At 42.8% G+C, this 20,904-nt stretch overlaps 1 protein-coding gene across 5 annotated transcripts in view; it reads left to right on the top strand.

Moving 5' to 3' along the window:
• FYB1 (FYN binding protein 1) overlaps positions 1–20,904 on the top strand; it is a 270,798-nt gene that overhangs the window by 119,326 nt on the left and 130,568 nt on the right. For all 5 annotated transcript variants that reach the window (XM_030193065.1, XM_030193068.1, XM_030193064.1 and 2 more), the window contains exon 3: positions 18,511–18,700. In XM_030193065.1, the coding sequence (XP_030048925.1) occupies positions 18,511–18,700 (190 nt within the window). The remainder of the gene's footprint in view (positions 1–18,510; positions 18,701–20,904) is intronic.

Below are 20,904 nucleotides of genomic sequence, written 5' to 3'. Positions count from 1 at the left end.
GCAGGGGAGTGGCTGGAATCCGCTCTGCTAACAGGCAGGGGAATGACTGGAACTCGCCTCTCATTGGCCTGTCAGGATTAGAGCTGACCTCTGTAGCTGCAGATGTCAGAAGCCAAGATCTACTTAAGCCTACCTTTCCCTGCAACCCTTGCTTTAGCATTGATTGCTCAGCTGAAGCCTGGTTGTGCTAGGGCACTTGTGTTTACGTTGGAGTTTTTCTTTTCTCCTCTTTGCTTGTTGATTCTGTGTGTGTGTGCTGGGTATTCCCAGCATGAGCTTGATTGCCTAACTTCACTACACCTGGTCTGTTCTCTACTTCTCTAGTGTTGTGCTGTCTGTGGTAAGCTTGTACCGTGTATCTTTCTTGTTTGTTTGATTAGTTCCCTCTCTCTCTCTCTGTTCTCTTTGTTGTGCTGAGCTTATGCTCTGCTCCCTGTGGTTCTGCCTCCATTGGGCAGTCCCCTTGTCCTTGTATTTTTACTTCTGTTTGTTTGTTTTAGTTTCCTTTTGTTTGCCTCCCTGTTGTCTGCTGTGTAGCTCTGCTTCCTGCAGTTTGGTGTTTCAGGAGTAGCCTTTCCCTTAGCCTATTTGCTGAAACTTTCTTCTGATTCCGGTGAGCAGTGCTCCTTTTCTGATCTGTGTATGTTAAGGCAGCTTCCTGTGTCTGCTTAACTTCCCTTTACCTTGTGTGCTATGTGGCACAGCCCTGTATATTCTATAAGCAGTTCCCTTTTCCCTTGTGTGTTGTGGGGCCAGTTTTGTGTATTCTTAGGTGGTTTCCCTTTACCTTTGTGTGCGTTGTATGGTACAGCCTAGAGTGTTCCCTTGAGGGGCTACCTGTATCCTTGAGTGCTGTGTGGCACAACCTTGTTTATTCCTATAAGCAGTTCCCTTTATCTCTGTGTGTGTTGTGGGGCCAGCTTTGTGTATTCTTATAGGTGGTTTCCCTTTACCTTTGTGTGCTGTATGGTACAACCTAGAGTGCTGCCTTGAGGGGCTTCCTGTATCCTTGTCTGCCCTGTGGCACAGCCTTGTGTGTTCCTTTAGAGGCTCCTGTCTCTCGCCCTTTCCCTTGTGTCTCTAGCGCTGTGTGCGCTGCTTGTGCTCCAGTCCCTTGGGGGACCCTTTTTTGTTTTTTCTCCCTTCCAAGTGTATGAGTGGGTTCCCGTTCGGCCATGCGGCCAGCACACTTGGACTCTGTACGTATGGGTTCCCAATAGGCCGTGAGGCCCGCCTGAATGCTCTATCTCCCATTTTCTGGTGGTGCTTGTTGGTTGTTGTGTGTGTGCAGGGCTTGGTGGCTGGGGTGGTGCATAAGGCCTATTCGGTCTACCCTAGGCCTTGGCCAAAACCCTATACTAGGCATCGGCCTGGGCACAAGGGCTCACGTCCAGAATAACAGCTGTCTGATCTGACTCAGCTTAATTTATGTCTTCAAAAGGTCTCTGACTGGTTAAGTAATCATTGTTTATTTCTGATTAAGAAATTTGAGGCAATTCATTTTCCTAATCCCTGCTCAGTAGTTCCTTCTTGTCCAATTATTGATCAGTATCATCTTGACTTTAAAGACTCTAAGAATCTTGGAGGTCATTTTTGATAGTCATCTCACTTTAAAGGATCAAATAAATTCAGTTTTAAGGGTATCTTTCTTTGCAGTTCATTGTATTCGGGCCATCTGCTCTCTCTCTTTTCTTGTTCCTCTGTTCACACCCCTCTTTTTTTCTGGTCATCACACATCTTGATTACTGCAATTCTCTTTATGCTGACTTACTATTAACCCCTTTAAAACATTTACAACTAGTTCAGTCTACTACTGTCCATCTTCTTCATAGGTCCACTTTGCTTGATCATGTCACTCAGTTAATTAGGGCTGAACATTGACTTCCCCTTATATCACATATACAATTTAAATTACTTATGCTTTTCTATAAATCACAACTGCCAAATGTACCAGATTACTTGTCTCTTCTACTTATTCCCTATGTTCCTTCTCACTCCTTTCGTTCCACAGGTGCTGGCTTACTTCACATTCCACCTGCGTCTAGAATTCAGCTTGATATCAGTCACACAACTGTGTGTGACAACTAATTATACTGGACCAAAGCTCTGGAATTCTATTCCTGCTCATATTAGATCTGAATCCTCCTTTATAGAATTCAAAACAACCATTAAAACTTATCTCTTTTCTCTGGTATACCCTTCCCATTCCTGATCGTTTGTGTGTGACTCTCCTCTATCCTGGCACAGCATAATTGTTTTGTTTTATTGTGTAAACCACATAGAAGCCAGTTCCTAGCATGTGCAGTATATCAAATGTTTGTAAATGAATAAATATGGCCTCCAGTCTGCCCATCCATATCATCTGCTATCTCTTTCTCCCCCTAAGAGTCTCTTGAATTCAGACACAATCCTCATCGCCACCACCTCCACAGGGAGGTCGTTCCACACATCCGCCACCCTTTCCATAAAGTATTTCCTTAGATTACTTTTGAGTCTATCCCCCTTCAACTTCATCTTATGCCCTCTCATTCCAGAGCTAGAAATTATTAGGAAAGGGATAGAAAATAAGGCAAAGAATATTATAATACCTCTATATCGCTCCATGGAGTGACCACACCTTGAGTATTGTATGCAATTATGTTTGCCATATTAAAAAAAAAAAAGATATAGCAGAATTAGAAAAGGTTCAAGGAAGAGCAACCAAAAAGATTAAGGGGATGGAACTCCTCTCTTATGAGGAAAGGCTTAAGAGTTTAGGACTCTTCAGCTTGGGGAAATAAGGCTGAGTGGGGATATGATAGAGGTCGACAAAATCCTGAGTGGTGTAGAACGAGTAAACATAAATCAATTTTTTCCTCTTTCAAAAAATACAAAGACTAGGAGACACTCAAGGAAGTTACATGGTACTACTTTTAAAACAAATAGGAGGAAATATTTTTTCACTCAATGAATAGTTAAGCTCTGGAACTCGTTGCCAGAGGATGTGGTATCATCAGTTAGTGTATCTGTGTTTAAAAAATGGGGTTGGACAAGTTTCTAGAGGAAAATTTGTCCACAGTCTGCTATTGAGATAGACGTGGAGAAAGCCAATGCTTGTCCCTGGGATCTGTAGCATGAATCTTGCTACTATGTGGGATTCTGTCAGGTACTTGTGACCTGAATTGGCCACTGTTGGAAGCAGGATACTGGGCTACAAGGACCAGTGGTCTGACCCAGTGTAGCACTTCTTATGTTCCTTTCAGTTGAAAGAGGCCAGTGTCCTGTGCATTTATGCTTAGAGATATTTAAATGCCTCAATCATATCTCTTCTCTCTCGTCTTTCTTACAAAGTATACTGTAAAATATGGTTCCCCAGATGTCAGTTGTGAGCTTTGGTTATCATCTTGTTCTGAGTTCCTTTCTTTGGTCCCAGGTCCTCTTCCCAGAGGCAGTGAGCCTGTATCACAATAAAACAACACATGAGTGTGGCTTGGAAAAAGGTAATTTTATCTAGAAATAAACGTATTACAAAAATGTATAGCACTTAGGACAGAACTTTTGTTACAGAGCTGTTTCTGTGTGTGACAGCACTCAAAAAAAAGATCTAGGTGTCGTTGTAGATAATACATTGAAATCTTCTGCTCAGTGTGCGGCAGCAGCCAAAAAAGCAAGCAGGATGCTAGGAATTATTAGGAAAGGGATGATGAATAAGACCAAAAATACTATAATGCCTCTGTATCGCTCCATGGGGGTGACTGCAACTTGAGTATTGCGTTCAGTTCTGGTCGCCGTTTCTCAAAAAAGATATAGAGGAATTAGAAAAGGTTCAAAAAAGAGCGACCAAAATGATAAAGGGGATGGAACTCCTCTCATATAAGGAAAGGCTAAGGAGGTTAGGGCTCTTCATCTTGTAAAAGAGACAGTTGAGGGGCAATATGATTGAGGTCTACAAAATCCTGATTGGTGTACAACGAGTAGAAGTAAATTGATTTTTTACTCATTCCAAAAGTACAAAGAAGTTACATGGAATTACTTTTAAAACAAATAGGAGGAAATATTTTTTTCACTCAACGAACAGTTAAGCTCTGGAACGCTTTGTCGGAAGATGCAGTAACAGCGGTTAGCATTTGTGGTTTTAAAAAAGGTTTGAACAAGTTCCTGGAGGAAAAGTCCATAATCTGCTATTGAGACAGACATGGGGAAGCAACTGCTTACCCTGGGATTTGTAGCATGGAATGTTGCCACAATTTGGGTTTCTGCCAGGTACTTGTGACCTGGCTTGGCCACTGTTAGAAACAGGATCCTAGGCTAGACGGACCATTGGTCTGACCCAGTATGGCTATTCTTACGTTCTTATGTTCAGTGTCTGCCTGTCCCTCTGATTCTGTATGTGTGTGTAAGTGATTGGGGCTGTCCTTCTGTCAGGACTGAGGAGGGAAGGTGTGTGGAATGGCAATCTAAGCATAAATGTCTATAGGTATGAAGGTGTGTACGTGTGTGACTGAGTGTGTCTGTATGTCGTGTGTGTGAATGTCTGTCTGTCCTGTCCCTCTTTGGGTTTAAATATGCAAATTCCTTTTTCCCAGTACCTTCCTGTGCCATAATGTAATCTGTTTGATCTGTTGTTTCCTGATTACCAAGGAGGTGTGAATTATTTTGAAGGTCCTGTTCTTGAAGACCATTTTTCTGGTTTCTTTGTTGTTCATGAGCACTGGTCCTAAGACATACAAACTAAGCCCAAAAGGGTAGGAGACATCCTGTCTACCTACACTGACATCACCAGGGATCAGACAAGGGGAGGGGGGTCAGAACTGTTTGCACTGACATCACCAGGGATCAGACGGGGGGGGGGGGGGGGGGGGGGGTCAGAACTGTTTGCACTATCTCCCAGAGGCCTTTATCTCACTCTGATATGTACTTGTTGAAGTATACAGTCATGTTTCGGATTTGGTAAACAGCTGCTTTTAAGCAGTACTCTACTTAATCCCTCAGTGGTTTTTGGCCTCCACACACTCCCCCCACCCTCCCCCACCACCACCAAATGTCAAACTGGCAAGAAAATAGCATTAAGAATACTACCTGGTTATGTTTCTGAGGACAGAAAAATAACCGGTTATGTGCCGGTTTTGAACCCATCGATTTTTTTTTATGTGTATAAACATCCATTTCTCCTGTATTTTAGAACAGGCTTTTTACATCGGTAGATTCTGTCCTAGAATATTTGTGAAATATGAGCCGCACTGACCTGCGTGTTATTTCCTACTTCTATGACATGTCTAAAATGAGGCTGCACATTTCTTTTAAAGCATAATTTTTATCTGTCTGCAGCTTTTAACAAACTTATTCAGTCATCTCAATCTCTAAGCAGACCCAGTGGGATGGGAAACCTAGATCAGAATCCCTTGCCTAATTTCACAAGATAAAAAAACTGAGCTGACAAAATTCTTTGCAAAACCGTGTACCCAAAATAGGAAGTAGGCTGTTTGCAGCAGCAAGCCCTGTGCAAGCTTCTCCATTACTTTACAGCTGCATCTCAAACACTTCTGTGAAGTGAAGAAAAATGTGGATAAGAAAACAAGCTGTATTCTCAAATTCTGCCTTCATTCAACAATTTAAAATAGGCATAATAACAGCTTAAGATACGTGATGAAGCCAGTATATTGGAATTGATCTTAATGTGTAAATTATGCATGTTCTCTTTTTTTGGAATTGTTGTGTAATTCATGCCGAAGGCAATAAAATAGTTCTCACTCAATGATTTCCCTTTTAATTTCAGTTCAACCCTATTCTACCAGAGCATTTTTAAAGATGCATGGGCCCAGTATAAAAAGGAAATGGCTTGTAAGTGTTAACTGAGCTCTCGATATATACATATGCAAACAAAAGCAACAAAGATGCATTTGACAACCTTTGAGCATCATTTGCTATTTGAAAATCACGATTTTTAACAGGAACTTTTGGGCATCGGCCCCTAAATTTCCAGATCCAGCCCCATTAACACACAAATAGTGATGCACAAATTTATATCTGCTCTGGAAAAAGTGTAAATGTGTTCTTATACTCTATTTGTATATTCACATATTTAATTTAAAAATGTATATGCATCATAATTCCAGCTCTGCTTCTCCCAACTGTTTTCCCAGGAATGCATACATGCACTCTTTCTGTGTGTCTAATTTTTCTGAGTCAATTTTATATAAGCTCTTTTCTGCATATAAAAAAGGTTTCACAGCTAGAAAAAATTATAAACTTACCGTTCTAATCATTGTAGAAGATTACAGCAGCAGCTTTATTAGCAGCAATCTGCCAGCAAACTCTGATGTTTTAACATTTTTCTGTGTCTAGAGCTGCTTATCCTTAAGATCAGAGTAGGTGAGGTTTCTTCAATTGATGATTGCTGAATACGTAGAAAATCTATAAATCTACCACTCATTTTACTCTCCTAATGTAGCCAAGGTAAAACATGGCCATATTGGGGTTTTGTTGTATGTAATGGTTTAGTGTATATATGAAATACTGAAAGGAGTGGAACAGGTAAACATGAATCACTTATTTACTCTTTCCAAAAATACTGGGACAAGGAGACACGCAATGAAGCTACTAAGTAGTAAATTTAAAACAAACTGGAGAAAACATTTCTTCATGCATCATATAATTAAACTCTACAATTTGTTGCCAGAGAATGTGGTAAAAGCAGTTAGCTTAGCAGGGTTTAAAAAAGATTTAGACTATTTCCTAAAAGAAACGTCCATTAGCCATTATTAAGACTGGCCACTATTGGAAACAGGATACTGGGGTTGATGGACCTTCACTCTATCCCATTATGGCACCGCTTAATGTTTGTTTTGGTAAATGTTAACTATTAAAGGCTTTTCCCCCTCATTCTATAGCAGGTCTCCTAAAGTTAAGCACCACTTGCACACTTAAATTTATAGAATGCTGCCATCCACATACACGTGTCCACTTAAGTGCATAAATGACAGCAGCACACTTAGCTCTATTCTATAATCTTAGCATGCAAATGGCACCATATGTTAATGCATGGGGGCATTCACATAGAAGGGACATGGGTAGGGCATAGGCAGGGCTGACATTTATACCAGTGGCGTAGCTACGGGGGGCATTGGGGCCTGGGCCCCCAGTTTGGCTGGTGCATGCTCAATTTCATTAAAACGAGCGTGCAGGGCGCGCTGAAAACAGGAGAGGCAATACGAGACCAGCGCGGGACAGACCAGCGCTTCAGCTGGCGGGGGGTTGGGGACCCCCGCCAGCCAAGGTACTTTTGCAGAGGCAGTGGGGGGGGGTCGGAAGTGGCGGCAGCAGTGGCGGGGGGGCAGAAGTGGTGGGGGCGGAAGCGAGGGGGCTAAAATTTGCCCCCCACTTGGGCTCTGGCCCCCCTCCCGTCGAGGTCTGGCTATGCCCCTGATTTATACACTTAAGGGGAGTTCTATAACAGCACCCAAAGTTAGAGGCCAGGAAGATCTGTACTAAACAATTATTGTGCAAGGGGCACTCTGCGCAGAGCATCCTTTACAAAATACTAGCTTAATACGGATCTCATGCCTAACTGTGGGCAGAAAACTTATGATTGCTGAAACCTGGTGTAAACGCTAGCATGCAAGTAATGGCAATTGGGCATGGAAATAGCCCTATTCTATAGCATTACACCTGATTTCTGGTAATGTCCGTGACCCGCCCATGCCCCTCCTATGGCCACACCCCCTTTTGAGTTGTATGCTATAAAATTTAGGTATGCATTTTACAGAATAAGCTGCAAGGCAGGTCCACGTGTAAACCCAAATGAGTACCAATTAATACCAATTATTGATTTGTAATGGCTTATTAACTAATTAGTTTGCATACAGATCTGGTTGACCCATATCAAATCCGTGGGTTAGTTTATAGAAACTATAATTTAAGCATGTAAATGTTACATTTAGTTGTTCACATTTGTACCACTCATAGACCTGGCGTAAGTGTGTACATGTAAATGCTTATCCAGGCTGCCTTTCCATGCCATCTACTGTCCCTTCCTCTCACTTATAGATTCTATATTGTTGGCCAAAGCTTGCTTGAACAGTCTTCATCTCCATCAGGTCAATCTTGAGTCTATTGTAACCTAGGGGTTAATAAAATAAATAAAATTACCTGAGTTGTCCCAGAGTTCCGTTGTGGCCAGCAGTGCAGGTCCTTGGAATTTGCTGAGAGCTGAGCTTCTGTTGGCTTGGCAACAGCAGCTGGCAGTTAACAGAAGAAGCTGAAGAACTGTGAGTGAAAGGATGTGTTTTTGAAGGCTCTGTGTGAGAGAGATATGAAACTGTGTTAAAGTCATTTAGAAAAGATTTAATGTGAAAGAGAATAATTGAGACCTAGTTTGAGAGTGACCTGTACAGGAGAATTGCTGTGGGTCAGGACAGTAAGTGAACTGAATGAGAAATAGAGAAGAGTGACAGGGGGAAAGTGAGAAAGGGGTTTGGATGTGACAGGAAAGAAAGTGGAAGTGGTTTTTTAAAACTGGGAAAGAGAAGTCATTGTTATTTGACTGAGTCTGTGTGCAGGTGAGTATAGTACAGAATTAACCCAGATAGCAGGTTGGAATATTCAGCACATTCATAGTATAGTGATGCTGAATTCTTTAAACAGTAGAAAGAGTTTAGACATTAATGATATTACAAACAGAGTTTAACCAGATGCTATCAGTTTTCTCCTCAGAAAGGAGTTACCTGTGAGTAAGGAGAGGTTTTGCAAAAGTGTTTTATGCTGATTTGGTGATAGAATGTTGAGTGACAGAGTGAAGATGAAAGGTTTGACTGTGAGAGGCGCATAGAGTCTGTGCAAAAGCTTCTGCTAGCATCATTAGATTAGGGACTACACAGTGAGAAATAGATTGGAAAGGTAAAATATTTTAATTAGTTTTGTTTAAATTAGTGAGCTGGCCACAGTATTATGAAACCTATTTAAAGTTACCATAGAGAAGTTTTTGGAAGAAACAGGGAAGTCAAGGTTTTGCCTCCCAGTCTGTTTTTTTTAGAGAGGTTTAGGAAGAAGAAAGCAACTACAAAGAAGCACCAGTGAAGTCCAATCCAGCATTCACGGGTCCCCATGCAAGAAAGAGACTGCTCAACTGAAACGCTACCTCAGCTAAGTGAAAGTCTGCAAAGGGAAAAAAACTGTACCTAGGAACTTGAGTGGTATTAAAGGAAAGGGAAATAAAGGGAATACTTACCTGGGCTGAGAGTTGTCCAGTCCAGAATAATGCGGTGCACTGAAAGAAAAGAATTGCACACAAAGTATCAAATTCTTAATACAAACTGTATGAAGAAGAAACAAATAGAATGGTTAAATGTTTGGTGCAGTAGAAAATAGTGGAACTTATCTGATGTTAGGCTGTGTCAAAGAGAGCATTCATCCTATTTAGAATACAAAAGGAACAAGTTAACAGGGAGCAATTGCTTCTTAAAGTTTACAGGTTCAGACTGAAAAGGGGGAGGGGTTATAAGTAGGATAAGGAAATAAAAAAGTGAGTGGTTGCCTGTTAAACTTATATGTTTTGACTGGAAAAAGAAAAATCTTTGCTTATAATTTATGGTTAAATACTTACCTTAATTTGAGAACGCAAAAATAAAGAAAAAGCTTAATTAATAAATTTGAAGTTTGATCCTTTGGAATCTGGAACAAATCCTGAATTTAGTTTCTTTTCCTCTCTCACTTTTTGAAAGTGGGAGACGAGGTTAGTGTATTTGATATCCCTCTCCCTGCTTCTGTAGGTAACTCAGAGTGTTGGCTGACTACTGACTGTGTGTGCTCTGAGGCACCAGCTATTCCAGAGCTAGCTGGAACGGAAGCAAGGGGGAGGGGCAACACTATCTGCTTTCACCTTCACCCTATGCCCTCTCATTCCACAGTGTCCTTTTAAATTAAAGACTTGCCTCCTGTGCGTTTATGCCATGAAGATATTTAAGCATCTCTATCATATTTCCCCTCTCCCACCTTTCCTCCAAAGTGTACATATTGAGATCTTTAAGTCTGTCCTTGTATGCTTTATGACACAGACCACTGACCATTTTCATAGCCACCCTCTGGACTGACTCCATCCTGTTTATCTTTTTGAAGGTGTAGTTTCCAGAACTGTACACTGTACTCTAAATGAGATCTCACCAGACTTACAGAGAGGCATTATCAACTTTTTCCTCCTGGCCATTCATCCACCTATGCATCCAGGCCAGACGTAACTTATTTATTCAACTTAGAAAATGCACTCAACAAGACTACATTCCTTCCAAGTGAGCTACATTGGGGATTGCATAACATAAGAATAGATACTATTCTTTCAAGTCACAGCAGTAAGACTAACATAAAACTGCTACTTCCTGTATGAAATAGACCTTTGCATGTTACTGCCTAAGCATTACAACAGCATCTGTCTGTGAAAAGAAGTTTGATAACATTGCTCTGCGGAAGTGGCAGCTGTTTTATTCGTGTTGTTGCTGTGACTCGAGTGAACAGTGTCTATTCTGATGTTATGTGACCCCTGATGCAGCCCACTTGAGTGAAACGTGGCCACATTGGGCGCCATTTCTAAGTTGAATAAACTTTGTTCTAGTTACCTCTGGTTCTCTGAATTCTTAGTGCTGTTCTCTTTTGTTTTTGTCGCTTGTGTTATAGCAACTTCCTCTCCTTTTGTGTGTGTTCATTGTGAATGAGAATCATACCCAGCTGAGCTGTAGAATAGATGAACTGCCTCATTTCCCTATGAATGAGCCTCATTTCTTTTTCAGTATACAGACGAGGCTCATTTGACTTTGGTCTCTTATAACAAAAGGAAACTACTTTGAGCATGTACAGGCTGTGTGAGATCAGTACAATCTAAGACACGAAGATGAAAACTGGCCAAACATTAATACTCCTCCATACATACTTATTTTCCCTAGTATCATAGGGGAACCAACAACACTTAAATCCATGTAAATATCTGTGGTTCCACTCCACTTTTCTAAAGCTGGTGTGGTTTAACAACTCTGACATGGTTAAACTAGGGCAAAGTAGCATTTCAAAAACAGGGAGTGGATGAAAAGGTTTCCTGTCTACCCCTACATGACACATTATGGTTCGTGACCAGCAAGAAAGCTCCTGAAAATGAAAACAACCAAGTACTATCACAGCAGGGCAACAGTACAGGTGCACAGTATAGAACAGTATCTCATCAGCTTTCAAATCCCAACACATTTACTCACCACACCCTCGAGAGCTAAAGTACTGGGAATGGGACATAATCTAAGCTTTGTTCAATGTTCCCTCTTAATCATTAACAGCTTCCCATCAGTATCTGCCCCTTCTTGCCATCCACCTACTTCTTTCAGACAGAAAAAGAGTTTGGTGTACTGAAATATTTTATACTGTGGAGACCACTTTGTTCACATTCAAAGAAAGTGTTGTTATGAAGCCTTCACTGTGATTGATCACCCAAAGCATGTTTTATGCAGGCCAAAAGGTATAGTGGAATGACAACCATGACTGTACCAATCTTCAAATGGAGAAAAGGGATGAAGATGACAATTAGCAGCCAGATCAACAGGGATACTTTTATAACCTGGAGGCAGACAATTAAAATGATCATCAGTCAATGCTAGACATTCTGCTAACCCTATATAAGACTACAAGTGCTATAGCACACACCCAATAGAACTCCTTCTGAACCCTGAGTACCTACATAGTTATAGAGCAGGAGTTCTTTTGTCATACATCTGGATCTTGGAAACAACTAGAAAACCTGGCTTCAACATCCATTGCCAGTACACAATCACTGAAGAGCTCTATGTTCAGATTGTGATACTGTTGATGTTTCCAGTAGATGCATTCTGGGAACTTGGAAGAACCAAACCTACACGAGGAGCAAATACCAGCAGCCACCCACAACCAACCCAGCCCTGATGAAATTATGGAATTGAACAACCTCATAGAAATACCTTTGTCTCCTCCTTTTCTTCTGTTAAGTAGAGCAGCACTGAATGCAGTCAAGCATGGCACCAAGAAAACAAAAAAAAGGACTGAGTGACATACTCCCACCCTCTGGAATGTGAGAGGGTGGCCTATGTAGGTGGTTCTATAGCCATACATCTCATCACAGATCTAAGATATGGGAGCTTGGCAAGCCAGCCAGCTCTTCTAAATTCTCCAGTGAGAGACTCGGTGCATCCAATGGGCGTGAAACTATCAATTTGTTTTTAGAGTTACAAGATGGCACTCAAATTTATATCCGTCTTAGCTATGCCAAGTGTCAAGAAAGCACCACTTTTCTACCCCTTTTTGCAGATGCTCAGGGGGTATTTTAAGAGGGATATGCATTCATGTTTAGGGCACATTTGATTCGTTAATACCCTTGCAAGCAGAAGAAAAGAAAAATGCTATGGCTTCAGTATAGAGCTGTGCCTTCCACCAGTGGGGACCTAACCCCCACAAAAGATAAGATAAGAGGAGCAGAGGGGAAAGGGAAGGGGAGAGTGTAAAAAAAGGGAGAGGATTGGAATGGAGAGGATGTAAGGAAAGGGAAGAGATGGGGATGGAGGGGAGGAGGGAAGTCATTTTGAATTACTGCTACCCTTGTATTTGGGGTGGAGGACTCAAGTGAATAAGTCTTGTCGATATACAGAGGTGAACTGTCATTTACAGTAGTAAAAGAATAGAGTCAAGCCGTATAACTGAAAGTACAGACTGGCTACATCTCTTCCATGAGGAAATTTTTAAGTCACTTTGACTGTGTTTAGAAAATTTGAAGATACATCAAATAGCAACTGAATGCCGTTTTACAACAGTATTCAGCAAAACGTATATAATCCTCTTGTTCAAGGTGACCTAGGCAGCTGCCTAGTCAATGCCTGAAAGGTGGTTGAAAGGGCACACAAGTTATTTCTTGATATGGGACTAGGGCTGGAACCAGCACAAGCACCCCAAATACCCCATGTATAAAAGAAGTATATGTGTTTTTATATGTGTTTCTTACTGAACCACAAAAATTTATTTTAAAATTTTAAAAAAATTTTATTTCAGAGAAAGCACACTTGCATTCTCCCCAATTATTCTAGGGCAGCATAACCAGAAAAGCAAACTGGCACCCATCCAAATATACAAACGCTCAGTTTGAATGAACCAATAGGGAAAAGAACATGTGACCACCCTCTCCAATCAGAGCAGCACCTGCCATTCTACTGAGTCATTCAGGCCAGAAGGGGAAACAGCAGGGGCGGACTGACCATTCGGGCAACCGGGCAGTGCCCAAGGGCCCAGAGGCTCTGCCCGGATGCCCACTGTTCTCCCCATTCCCACACACTACCTTCCTACCACGGCCACCACCGCTGCTTCTGCTGTTACAGCAGTGGCGGCAAAAACAGAAATAAAGATCTCAGATCCGCACTGTTCTCCTGTTCGCGGCTGCTGGTCCTGCCTTCCCCTAACAATTTCCTATTCCGGGGCAGAGCCGGGCAGCTGCGAGTGGGAAGGGAATGGTGCAGCCCCGCGATCTTTATTTTCTATTTTTTTGCCACCACTGCTGAAACAGCAGCAGGGCAGCAGCAGTGGTGGCCGCGGCAGGGGGGTATTGGGTGGGAATGGGGATAGCCCTGGTCCTGGTGTGCCAATGGTAGTGGGGGTGTCCGGTGGGGGGGGGGGGAAGAGAGGGTTTGGGTGTTGGGTGGGGCTGAAAAAAAGACTGCAACACTGGGTGGAGGGGGGAGGGTGTGATTGTAAGTGAGGGAAGGGTGGAAAAGTGGGGATACGGGGATTAGGTGGGGTGATAGTGAGGACATATAAATTGAGCAGGAATAAGGAGGACCCCAGGTACTGCGTGATGGGGAAGGACAGATGATGGGTGATGGGGAAGGACAGACGATGGATGGAGAATGGAGTGGGGGGGAACAGATGCCGGATGGAAGGGAGAAGAGATGGGACAGATGCTGGATGGAGGGGGAAGGGAGGACAGATGCTGGAAGAGAAGGAAAGAGGGGACAGATGTCTGATGGAAAGAGGGAGAGGAGGGACAGACACTGGATGAGAGAGAGAGAAGGGACATATGCCAGATGGAAATGGGGAGAGGTGGGACAGACACTGGATGAAGGGGAGAGAGGGAGTAGAAGCTGGATGGAAGGGGGAAAGAGGATGCAGATGTTGGATGGAACTGGGGAGAGAGAGGGGCCTGAGTGGATGGAAGTGAAGAGAGAGAGGGGCAGATGCTGGATGGAAGAGGGAGAAAAAGAGGAGAGACTGGTTGGAAGTGAGGAGAGAGAAGGTTCAGATGCTGGATGGAAAGGGGGTGAGAGGGGGCAGACGCTGGATGGAAAGGGGGAAGAGAGGAGGCAGATGCTGGATGGAAAGGGGGAGAGGGGGCAGATGCTCGATGGAAAGGGGGGAGAGAGAGGGATAGACGTCGGTGTGAGTTAAGAAGAGATTGAGGAAAGAAGAAACGAGACTGGGACCAACACAATTAGAAATAAGTAAATGGACAAACAACAAAGGTATGAAAAATGAATTTTATTTTTAGTTTAGCATAAAGTAGTGTGGTAGCTGTGTTAATAAAGAAAATGGAAATAAGATGATGTCTTTATTGGACTAATTTTAATACATTTTTGCTAATGTTTGGAGACCCAACCCTCATTTCTCATGTCAGAACCAGTGGCGTAGCTACATGGGGCCTGAGGGGGCCTGGGCCCCCGTAGATTACAGCCTGGACCCCCCTCCCGGCGAACCCGCCCCCGCCGCCGCCTACCTTCACTTTTGCTGGTGGGGCACCCCACTCCCCGCCAGCCGACGTATTCTCCATCCTGCTCCTGCTGTTGCATGCATTGCTGACGTCCTGCACGTTGTTTGTGCGACGTCAGACTCAGAGAACAGAACTCTGTTCTCTGAGTCTGATGTCCTGCACATACAACATGCAGGACATCAGCAATGCATGCAACAAGAGCAGGAGCAGGACGGAGAGGACGTCGGGGTCCCCCGCCAGCAAAAGTGAAGGTAGGCGGCGGCGGGGGAAGGGTTCGCGGCGGGAGGGGGGTCGGAAAAGATGTGGGGGCGGCAATGGCGGTGGGGGGCGGCGCCGGGGGGAGGGCTAAAATGTGCCCCCTCCCCTCGGTCTTCGGACCCCCCTCCCACGGAAGTCTGGCTACGCCCCTGGTCAGAACAGAATACCTTAATAGTAGTATACTGTCCTGACCTGAGGAAAGAGGTTTGGCCTCTGAAAGCTAACTGGGAAATTGGTATTATCATATTTTCCATTTTTTTTGTTTTATGTGTATTTGTTAACCTATAGTATAGTGATTGAAATATGTCAGTTTTTGAAATTTGCATCTGCGCAGCGGGTACGAAAGAACTGGGATGGTGGGGGCGTCGGCTGTGGCGGTAGTGGGGCGTCGGGCAGTGGCCAGGCGGGGGGCCCAGACTACTCTCAGTGCCCAAGGGCCCAGACCACTCTCAGTCTGCCCCTGGGAAACAGTATTCAAGTTGTAAATCCAGAATTATTCCCAGTAGACCAACCTCTGCACATGATTGCCACCCATCAATCATTGCTGTCACTTGCAGGCCGAGCAAGCAAAGCATCAGACTTGTTCTCTCTTAGAAATAATACAGTTCACACCAGCGGATAAATTGAACAAAACAACTTCACTGAAGCTCCAATTGATGAAGTACAGGAATGATGAATAAACACAGAGGACAACTTACATACAATTCCTCATTCTCCAGCATTCAATGCGATAACCTCCAGCTTCTGTGGCAGATAAAATCATTCTACAAATCTCATCTCACCCATTTGTCTCTGTAGGCATCCACTAATGCCATCACTGGTAAAGGCACATAGGGGTAATGTAAATCCCACAGCTGGTAAACTAATTGGCATATATGCTTGTCAGAGCAGCTAAATGCTGGTAATTTCCATTGACTCCCTTGGCCTGGCGCTAACCAACAATGTTGCATGAATATATTAGGTACCAGTAACTCAGTTAAGTCTTGGTAGAGTTCATCTGGAGACTCCTTGCTGGCAGACCTTAGGGCAGAGGCCCTGTTACTCTCTCCATCTGAGGACCCCAGGGCAGCAACATCTCTCAAACCTGGTATGGGGCTTACTTCCATTCTCGCCAACTTCTCCACTTCTGGGCCACATTGATGTTCCCCCATGCCAGTCAATTAAACTCGAATAAATTTGAGGGCCAGGGTATCCTGGTATCAGGATCCTGGGCAATATAAATGACTAACCCCTTCGAGACACTACTCACCCTTACTTGGAATTGTGTTGTAGGTTCACAAAATGGTACCTGTGCTCTCGGTGGAATGGCACTAGCAGGGCTTTACACTGCTGGTGGGGCCATGGTCTATCAGTTGAAGAAGTGCCTGTGCTCCCTGGTGACTCTAATCTCCCCCTCTCTCTTTGGGCACTTCTGGGATGTTCTCAAATTCCTCTGCAGTAGACATGGTCGAAATAAAATTTTTGCTGCAGGAACATATAAGCAGCTGCTCTTATTAGCTGGTCAAATATAGGGATTAAAAGCATTTGAAATATCACACCTATACAAAACCAAAACTTGAGGAACAATAAGGCTAAATTCTCACATCCCAATACTATAGAATTTCTCCCCATGTTATACATATTTGATCAATATTAATCTCTAACCCCAAAGTGTGGGGGGGGGGGGGGAGAGGTTGAGAGGTGAGGATCAAAATCAATGTTAATCTATTTAAGAAAAGTGCAATATAGTTTTTAAAACAAAATGGACTGGCTCAGAAACCAAATTTCTTCATATCATACAGACTATTGAGCAAGCAAATAACAGTCAATGAAACTGATCCATTTCTATGTCTTGGTAGATTGGTTCATTCTTATTTCTGTTCAAACTAAATCTTCTAACATTTGGCACCAAAAATGTTGAGAATCTAGTTAAAATATGATTAAAGCTGCAAAATGATCCATCATGGGAATACATGTAATGATAGCTTGTAAAGTGGTATTTTGCTTATTGATATTTTACTAGTGCTTTGGAATGGCATTTTACAAAGGGCACCCAGGTCAAAGCATAATTGGTGGTGTTGGTATTTTAAAGTAGTATCTGCTGATGAACAGTTTATTCTAAAATACATGAGAAATGATGTCCATTTCCTGATTACGTCCAGCATGAACATCCATTTTATGAACTGAAACATCCATACTATGAACCTGGCAAAATAAGGGACATGGACATCATTGAGGTAGCATAGGAAAATCCATGTTATTTAAAAAAAATGTTTCTTTCATTGTAAAGAAAGCAGTGGCGTAGCTACGGGTGGGCCTGGGTGAGCTTGCTCAGGCCCACCCTCTCTAGTCCCCCCCAACAAACTTCCAGGGTGGCCACATGGCTCCCCTTCCTTTCTGTCTTCCTTCCTTGGATCCGTCTGCATCCTGGCAACTCCCTCCCTCCCTACTTCACCATGTTTGTGAGTGGCAGCAGCAACACACATCCACTGTCACTGCTGATCTCTGCAGGCTTTCCTCTGCCACATCACGCCTTCGCTGATGTCACTTCCTGTTTCCTGTGGCAGGGCATGGCAGAGACCAGCGCTGCCAGCAGATGGTGCTTTGTTGCTGCTCACAAACGTGGAGGCACACTGGGGAAGGGGAGTTGCTGCATCACAGACGGGAGCAAATACCAGGTCCGGGGTGGAAGAGAGGAAGAGCGATGTGGGAGAAAAGGGTTTTTTTATCCGAAGGCCCACTCAAAATCACTGGACTGGCTATGCTACTGAAAGGAAGTGAAGGCTTAAATATCAGAAAAAACTCTAATATACTCCAGCCATGTAATTCCAAAAAAGCATACTACTGAAAATAGACTCACAATAATGATAATTCATATGAATATTTGTTTTCAGCATTTTTTATTATGATAGGGCCATCATATAAGGGGCAGTAAGTCAAGCCCAATAAATGCAGCAATTTCACTTGGTGCTGAATTCAGCACTCTCATTTACTGCTTTAATCTTGTTATAATTTTTCTCTAAATACATATTTAAAACAGTCTTTAGTCATTTATCCATCAAAATTATTTTGTGCAAAAATGTTTTTAAAAAAACTAAGGTCCCTGTTTACAAAGGCGCATTAGCGTTTTCAGCACATGCTAACATGCAGATGCCCATATGGATGTCAAATGCATTCCATTTCCTTGATGCATGGCCGTTCCCTACTGATTTGCTATGGAATCGGTAAGGGAAGGGCTCTTCCGAGGACCTTAGTGCATCTACCCCCTAGTGTCTCCCTTGGATTCTTTGAAGAGCCAATCTACCCTACTCCTTGGATTCTCCCTTGTTGACGTACGTAGAGATTGAAAGTTCCTCCACTTTGTGTGGTTGTCTGAGCTAATTAGTGCCAGTGGGGGTTAATCGGCACTAATCAGCACTGATTTGTAATTGGAGCATTTACAGAGATCTTCCATTTTTATTGATTTAAATTTGACTTTACTTAAATTACAGCACCAACATTTTGGGTGATTATTTTCATGGTTTTCTAAATTTATTTTGCAGGTCTCAACAAAGGACTTCTAAACAAGCCAACACCACCCCCTACGCTGCACTCATCAGTGCCCCCTCCACCTCCAGTATCACATCCATCAATGCAAACACCCTTGCCTCCTCTTCCAGCTGTGCATACGCCTACACATCCACCAGTTCCGAGCCTGCCTCCCCGAAACATCAAACCACCAACTGAATCTTTGTAAGTAAACTGGACTTATTGCTGAACTTAGAAAATTGCTGTGTTCAACTGTCTTCCCTTAAAATTAACAAAACACCCTCTTCTTGCGCTATTTATTTCTCATGACTTTTTTCCTTGCTGCTACACCCTGAGGCGGATTGAATTAATTAATAGCAAATAAAAGGCCCTACTATTCACCTCCTGCAGGCTGCCACTCAAGAAGAGGGGAAGGAAAAGAGTAAGGAGGATAGTGACAACAACAAGACAACACAATCAAATATTTGTATTCTGCTGCAAATCATAAGGCTCTGCGCAGATAACAATAAGAAGATTAAACACTAGCCGGTTCCAGCAAGTTACAATAAAAAGGTTCCCATTAGTTTAAAAATCTACCAAATAAAGATTTCAAGTGTTTTCTACACTTTGCTTGTCTCTGATCTAATAAAAATGGGAAAGGCATTCCAACACTTTGCTGCTTGGAATGTGAATGTAGCAATTTGATATTTTTTATATTTTAAAGATCTCACCGACGGAGATAGAAGAGTTTTAAAGTGTCCATAGAACGCAAGGATTATATTGTTTGAGGGATCTCAATTTGCCATATCAGATACCTTGCTGCTTGTACATGTAGAATCCCAAATATAAAAGTACAAATTTTAAAACAGTAACATGCTTGCACAGGGAAGAGGATGAGGGGAGGAGAGAGCAAGAAGAAAGATACTGAAAGAGAGAGACTACAAAAATGGCACAGGCTCCATGAAAAGAGGCTTAAGGAACTAAGAGGCCCTTTTACCAAGCTGCAGTAAAAGTGACCCTGTGCTAGCGGCAGTTCGTGTTTTTGCTGTGCACCTTTTACTGCAGTGGTAAAAAGGTCAAAAAACGAAAGGGCTATGCAGTAAGTTTGCACTTTCCACATGGCCATTTTGGGGGTGAGCACTTACGGCCACCCATTGAGGTGGCGGTAAGGGCTTCCATGCTAGCCCGGCAGTAACTGGGCAATGCACAGCTTTACCTGGCGGTAAAAATAAGGAAATACATTTCTATAGCACTGGAAATGGCACACACTAGGGGCAGAATTACCACCAGGCTGCAGCAATAGTTACTGATTGTCGTGTGGCAAGCCTTTATAAAAGAGCCCCTAAATAGGTAACACAGCAACATAACGAATGATGGTATATAAAGACCAGCGTGGAACCCGAATTATAGCTACGTCATGCAAGGTTCCATGTTAGGAGTCACAGACCAAGAAAGGGATCTAGGTGTTGTCATTGATGATACGTTGAAACCTTCTGCCCAGTGTGCTGCTGCGGCTAAGAAAGCAAATAGAATGTTAGGTATTATTAGGAAAGGAATGGAAAAAAAAAATACATTTGTATCACTCCATGGTGTGACCGCATCTCGAATATTGTATTCGATTCTGGTCGCCGCATCTCAAAAAAGATATAGTGGAATTAGAAAAGGTACAGAGAAGGGCGACGAAAATAATAAAGGGGATGGAACGACTTCTCTATGAGGAAAGGCTAAAGCGGCTAGGGCACTTCAGCTTGGAGAAAAGGTGGCTGAGAGGAGATATGATAGAGGTCTATAAAATAATGAGTGGAGTTGAATGGGTAGATGTGAAGCGTTAAGTTTACGCTTTCCAAAAATACTAGGACTAGAGGGCATGCGATGAAGCTACAATGTAGTAAATTTAAAATGAATCGGAGAAAAATGTTTCTTCACTCAACGTGTAATTAAACTCTGGAATTCATTGCCGGAGAATGTGGTAAAGGTGGTTAGCTTAGCAGAGTTTTAAAAAGGTTTGGACGGCTTCCTAAAGGAAAAGTCCATAGACCATTATTAAATGGACTTGGGGAAAATCCACTATTTCTGGGATAAGCAGTATAGAATATTTTGTACTTTTCTGGGATCTTACTTGTGACCTGGATTGGCCACTGTTTGAAACAGGATGCTGGGCTTGAGGGACCTTTGGTCTTTCCCAGTATGGCAATACTTATGTACTTATTTAGGCTGCCCAGTAAGGTAACTAGAGTTATATCTGCCACTTCGTGCAGGTTACACCCCTCTGACATTTTTGAAGTGTGAGGATCATTTAAGTTATGCTTTGATTCCAACCTCTTCCAATTTAGGGCTCCTCTGTGTTTATCTCACCTATGTTTGAATTCCATCAATGTTTTTGTCCTGACCATCACCACAGGGAGGGTATTTCCAAGCATCCACCACCC

Source organism: Microcaecilia unicolor, chromosome 2, assembly GCF_901765095.1.
Source record: "Microcaecilia unicolor chromosome 2, aMicUni1.1, whole genome shotgun sequence".
Lineage (NCBI taxonomy): Eukaryota > Metazoa > Chordata > Amphibia > Gymnophiona > Siphonopidae > Microcaecilia > Microcaecilia unicolor.
The sequence above is the reverse complement of the archived record's forward strand: the minus strand, read 5'-3'. Positions and strand labels throughout refer to the sequence as shown.